Source organism: Hylobates moloch, unplaced genomic scaffold (assembly GCF_009828535.3).
Source record: "Hylobates moloch isolate HMO894 unplaced genomic scaffold, HMol_V3 SCAFFOLD_7, whole genome shotgun sequence".
Taxonomy (NCBI): Eukaryota; Metazoa; Chordata; class Mammalia; order Primates; family Hylobatidae; genus Hylobates; species Hylobates moloch.
In genome coordinates, this window is record NW_026652282.1 from 101,098,160 (window position 1) to 101,104,317 (window position 6,158).

Consider the following 6,158-nt stretch of genomic DNA (forward strand, 5'->3'; position numbering starts at 1 on the left):
TTAGGAGTAAAAAAGAAAAAATATCCTTTTTTAAAAAGCCCCTAAGCTTTGAATTTGTAGAAAGCGGGGCCCTGGGGAGAGAGCAGGGATGCATCTCTAAAGAGAACAGGGCGCTCCCGCGGCGCCGGCTCAGATTCACCTGTAGCTGCTTCTCCAAGCCAACCTGGGAAAATTGACGGGAGGGAAGAGGGTGGAGAGCAGGACAGAGAGGGCGGTGCAGAAGGGGAATATCCCTCCTGAGTTCCCTGGAAGAGCGTCAGCCTGGACCCTGGTCTTGGGCTTCTCTGCTGGAATCCTGGGCAGCCCCGGGTGCTGCGGGGAGGGTCAAGGCCACACAAAGGGCAAGGCAGGCAGACGAGCCAGTCACATGGGGCAGTCGAGCTGCCTGCGTGAATGCTAGGCGCGGGACAAAGGCAACTCCGGGACAAAGTGCAGGGAGACTCCTGAAGAGATAAGAGGGAAGGGCGAAGGAAGGGGGCGGGGAGCCAGAGCCTCGGAGCTCCAGGACCGCGCTTTGGGAGGCCGTGGCTGGAAGCCGAGCTCGGCCCGCTGCGGAAGGGGCGCCCTCGAGCCTCTACACTCTAGCAGAGGCTGGGATGCTGAGAACCCGGGCTTCCAGGGCCGCAGGCGAGCTCCCAGCCAGTCTCCGCGCCCGCCCTTCGGTGCTGGAGGCGGGGCTGCCGAGCTCACCTGGCCGTTTGGGGTGGGACCGCCCGCGACCCGGGGGAGCTGCAGAGGCGGCGGTACCCAGGGAAGTGGAGCTGGGCTTGCCCTGAGGACTTGACTGGAGCTCACACCCCTCCACGCCCCCCAAGGCCTGCGCGGGGGCCCTCCCCTAGCTCCCTCCCTCCTCCTCCTCCTCCTCTCCTTTGCTCCCTCCCTCCGAACCCAGTTGCTCAAGCCGCTTCCTTCCCCAACGCCAGCGCTAGTTCCTCTCCCGTTGGGGCCCGGGAAGGGCAGCTAACGCTGGACACTGGGACGGCCGCGGCGGCAGCTGCAAGACCATGGCCCAGCCCGGAGGGGCCGCGAACCGGGCGCCCACGGCCTCTCTCGCGCCGACCTCGCAGAGCCTGCGGTGCGCCCCGCAGCCCCGCCCCTCGAGAGCGGACACTGGTAGCCTGGGCAGGTATTGGGGCAAAGCCGCAGCCGCCGCCTCCCGGGAGCCTCCCTTCCCAGGCACGCTGATGCACTCTGCAGCGGGCTCGGGGCGCCGGCGGGGAGCGCTGCGGGAACTGCTGGGGCTGCAGCGGGCGGCTCCTGCCGGGTGGCTGTCGGAGGAGCGCGCCGAGGAGCTGGGCGGGCCCAGCGGGCCGGGCAGCAGCAGGCTGTGCCTGGAACCGCGGGAGCACGCGTGGATTCTGGCAGCCGCCGAGGGCCGCTATGAGGTGCTGCGGGAGCTGCTGGAGGCTGAGCCGGAGCTGCTGCTGCGGGGCGACCCGATCACCGGCTACTCGGTTCTGCACTGGCTGGCCAAGCACGGGCGCCACGAGGAGCTCATTCTGGTACACGACTTCGCCCTACGCCGGGGGCTGCAGCTCGACGTGAGCGCCCCAGGCAGCGGCGGCCTCACGCCCCTCCACCTGGCGGCCCTTCAGGGCCACGACATGGTCATCAAGGTGCTGGTGGGCGCCCTGGGTGCTGACGCTACGCGCCGCGACCACAGCGGCCACCGGGCCTGCCACTACCTGCGGCCCGACGCACCTTGGAGGTTGCGGGAGCTGTCGGGAGCCGAGGAATGGGAGATGGAGAGCGGCAGCGGGTGCACCAACCTGAACAACAACAGCAGCGGCACCACTGCGTGGAGGGCCGCGAGCGCAGTGGGCGCGACGGCTGTGGAGACAAGCAGGAGAGCGGCGGCGTCGCGGACCAAGGCGAAGGACGCCGTGGGCAGCCGGGTGGCGCAAATGCATAGCCTTTTCCGCCATCTGTTCCCCTCATTCCAGGACCGTTGACGGGGACAGAGACTGGAGAGCTAGGAGGGGCCGCGACGCTGTGGCGATGGCTAGGTCCTGGGTTGTCCCGCGTTCCACCGAAGGAGAGGCGCCTTGGACGCTGCTTGGGCCTGCAAGGAACAGAACACGTCGGGGTCCGACTCAGGTACTTGTCTCAGGTCTCCTGTAACCACCGGCCTGGAGGACCCGGGGACTCGGGCACCACCTCACCAAGAGAGAGTGAAGGACCAAGCTGGCCTGGCTCCGAGTTCCAAAGCTACAGGACTAAGGAGTTGGGAGCAGGGAGCGTGGTCCTGCTTGGGAGAGGGCAAGTTAAGCTTCCAGGGGCCATTTCTGGGCAGGCCGACGCGCTGGGTTTATTAGGAAACATTCACTAGAAGAATGAGTTAAGATTGTAAACCACCAATGCAGAGAAAACGCCTAACTCTGCCGGCCTCGCTCGGCCATTAATGGGTCTTGGGGTGCGCGTAGAGTCAGCCTCTGACAACCTCCTCCTGAGACGACCAGGCCTTACTGGTACTTTTTCTCATGTATCACAAGTTACTTCTGATGTATATTAAAGTGGAATATGTGTTATTTTCACATGACAAGGCTGTCCTTTCAGTGTTTTCCCCCACCTCCCTTACTAACCACAAAGGAAGAAGCTGCTTATGTTTGCAGGGTAGAGGTCACCCAACCATGGCCGTGATGTTGTGCACCCAGGGCAGGCTCTGGGCCTCCTTCTCAGAACAAATGGCCAGAGCTGTGCACGGAAGAAGCTACTTCCACCTTGGATCTGAGGAGAAACATACAGTTCACCTCTGTCCTGAGCTCTTTGATGGTCTGGCCTCAGGCACCAGCCTCATCCTAGAAGAGATGTCATATAGGGGCCTTGGGTTGGGGGGTAAAAGGCAAAAGTTTCCAAATTTACATTTCTGATATTTCCATGGTCAGTCATGTAATTTACCTTGATTTGTGGCCTCTAACGAGACACACCCACGGGCACTTTTTTTTTCCAAGATGGGGCTTTCCTCAGCAGCATTTATTTATTTATTTTTGAAATGGAGTCTCACTCTGTCACCCAGATTGGAGTGCAGTGGCGCAATCTTGACTCATTGCAACCTCTGCCTCCCGGGTTCAAGCAATTCTCCTGCCTCAGCCTCCCAAATAGCTACAGGCGCCCGTCACCACGCCCAGCTGATTTTTTTTGTTGTTGTTTTTTTAGTAGAGACGGGGTTTCACTGTGTTGGCTGGGTTGGTCTCGAACTCCTGACCTAGTGATCCGCCCGCCTAAATCTCCCAAAGTGCTGGGATTACAGGCATGAGCCACCACGCCCAGCCAGCAGCGTTTATTTATTGTTATTATTACTGTTTTTTGAGAAAGAGTCTCACTCTGTCGCCCAGGCTGGAGTGCAATGGTGTGATCTAGGCTCACTGCAACCTCTGCCTCCTGGGTTCAAGCGATTCTCCTGCCTCAGCCTCCCAAGTAGCTGGGATTACAGATGTGCACCATCACGCCTGGCTAATTTTTGTATTTGTAGTAATGACAGGGTTTCGCCATGTTGGTCAGGCTGGTCTCGAACTCCTAACCTCAAGTGTTCCCCTGCCTCAGCCTCCCAAAGTGCTGGGATTACAGACATGAGCCACCACACCTACTCAGCAGCATTTAAAAAATTAAGTTTAGGGCTGGGTGCGGTGGCTCACGCCTGTAATCCCAGCACTTTGGGAGGTCGAGGCAAGAGGATCCCTTGGGCCCAGGAGTTCTAGACCAGCCTGGGCAATATAGGGAGACCCCGTCTCTACAAAAATATACAAAAATTAGCCAGGTGTACTGGTGCAGGCCTGTAGTCCCAGCTACTAGGGAAGCTGAGGTGGGAGGATTGCTTGAGCCTGGGAGGTGGAGGCTGCAGTGAGTAAAGCATTCCACTGCACTCCAGCCTGGGTAACAGAGTGGGACCCTATCTCAATAAATATATATATTTCACTTACGTAAAATTCTTTTTAAAAAGTTAAGTTTAATGCATAAATTGTAGCTTGCAAAATTGCTTCCATTCAGAAGTGGCATGAATTAAATAGACTACAGGAGGGTTGACTCAGCCTGAAAGGCCAGGAAAGCAGTTGCTGGCTACAGACCTATGCTGCCTTGGAGAACAGTGCATTTTAAAAATAAAACTGTATCCCTGAAGGCTTGGGTAGCCCTTGCAATGGACTGTCGCGTTCCCCAGCCCTCTCATCCCAGTCCGTGAACACCAGACAGAAACAGTCACCACTAACGAACAGCCCAGAGACGCCACCCCGAGCCCATCCATCCAGGTTTCCATCTCTGCCTGGTGGGCCTGTTTGCTTCTGTGCTCAAAACTTTCCTACTTTCCTTTATTTTTTATTTTTGAGATGGCGTCTCACTCTTACCCAGTCTGGAGTACAGTGGCAACGATCATAGCTCATTGCAGCCTCAAACACCTGGGCTCCAGTGAACCTCCTGCCTCAGCCTCCCAAGTAGCTGGGACTACAGGCACATGTTGCCATGCTCAGCTATTTTTTTTTTTTTTTTTTTTTGTCTGTACAGACAGGGTCTCGCTATGTTGCTTAAGCTGGTCTCAAACTCCTGGGTTCAAGTCATCCTCCCACCTCAGCCTCCCAAAGTGCTGGGATTACAGATATGAGACTCTGCCTGGCCCACACTGCCTTCCTTTAGTAACCCATGAGGGTCTTCTCAACCATGAAATGATCCAAACCCCCTTGCTGTTTTCAGCCTGTCCCATGTCTCCAGGAGCTACACCTTAAACACACTCACACAGTGTAATAGAGCATTTCCTTTGTCTTTTCTTTTTTTTTTTTTTTTTGAGATGGAGTCTTGCTCTGTTGCCCAGGCTGGAGTGCAATGGTGTGATCTCAGCTCACTGCAACCTCCGCTTCCAGGGTTCAAGTGATTCTCCTGCCTCAGCCTCCTGAGTAGCTGGGATTACAGGCGCCCACCACCACGCCCAGCTAATTTTTGTATTTTTGGTAGAGATGGGGTTTCACCATGTTGGCCAGGCTGGTCTCGAACTCCTGACCTCAGGTGATCCGCCCACCTTGGCCTCCTAAAGTGCTGGGATTACAGGCATAAGCCACCGTGCCTGGCCTTCCTTTGTCTTTTCTAAATGAATTTCTTTTCTTTAGTAATTGAAGGAGGGAGGGCTAACAGTTCCTAGAGTCTGGCAGTTGGCATTGGCATCTGGCATTAACCCCCTCCACTCCGTGCCCATTTTATAGATGCGAACAGGCCAACTGATGCAGGACTGTGGTTTCTGTTCCACAACCTCCCCCTTGACAGCTGCCAAGGTGGGTTGGGCTTGGTGCAGGCTGTCAGGGCAGGGCCTTCCTGCCACTTGGCTGAGTCTGCAGGCTCCTGGCTTGGAGGGAAGATTGGCGTGTGCTGAGCATTCAAAGGACACTTATAACAGTAGTCCCCTCTTTATAGGAAAAGTTTGAACCTAAGCATCCTAACTGTTAGCAGATCTGGGGGCCTGAGACAAGCGTTCACCCTACTCTTTCCAAAACGAAAACCAAGTTAGCTGGAAGATTTGAAAACGGTTTTCTGTAGTTTTCCTGTAGTCAGCCACTCTTCCCCACAGATTTTTCTCATCATGTGATACTGCCTAGCCTACCTCCTCCATGTAAATTGAGGTTTGGCTGCAGGGGACAAACTCCCATGCTGAAAACTCTCCGTGCCTCGCATCAAGCCGTTGGCATTTCTGGTATGCTTTTTGAGGCAAGACTGGTATGCTTACCCCAAGAGAAAGAGCAAATTCCCCGAGAAACCTCTTTCCAGGGGAGCAAAGTGGAGTTAAGCAGATGATGCAAGACTTCATTCTAGCAGGGGAGCCGAGCAAGAAGAGGAGACAGAAGCAGGGCTGTGATGGATCAGGGTGAGGGGGTGCTGAGGGAGCACAGGAGGCAGGGCCGGATCCAGGTCGAGAGGAATAGAAAAGGCTTTTGGGGAGGAAGGTGGTGCCTGATCTGAGGCTTGAGGGGTGAGTGGGAGTTGACCGTTGAGTGTGGCAAATACCATGCACTATAAAGGCAGAGGGTTTGGCAGGAGGGTGGAAGCTGGGGAGTGGTTAATGGCAAGGCTGGAGAAGTGGAAGGGGGTCCAGATCACCTAAAAGAGGTTCATGAAGTTTAGCCAAAAGGTAGGTGGGAGTCATGGAGGGTTTCTAAGCAGAGGAGTAGCATGATGAGATT

The 6,158-nt window shown here is 56.1% G+C and overlaps 1 protein-coding gene across 1 annotated transcript; it reads left to right on the plus strand.

Annotated features, from left to right (window-relative positions):
• Window positions 1-924: 924 nt before the first annotated feature.
• SOWAHD (sosondowah ankyrin repeat domain family member D) lies at window positions 925-2,542 on the plus strand. The gene has a single exon (XM_032757525.2). It carries the CDS (start codon window positions 1,005-1,007, stop codon window positions 1,950-1,952), a length of 948 nt encoding a protein of 315 aa, XP_032613416.1. The 5' UTR covers window positions 925-1,004; the 3' UTR covers window positions 1,953-2,542.
• The last annotated feature ends 3,616 nt before the right edge of the window (window positions 2,543-6,158 follow it).

Bases quoted from the DNA above. Each gene is read 5' to 3' on its own strand.
- SOWAHD (XM_032757525.2), top strand. From the start codon at position 1,005: ATGGCCCAGCCCGGAGGGGCCGCGAACCGGGCGCCCACGGCCTCTCTC.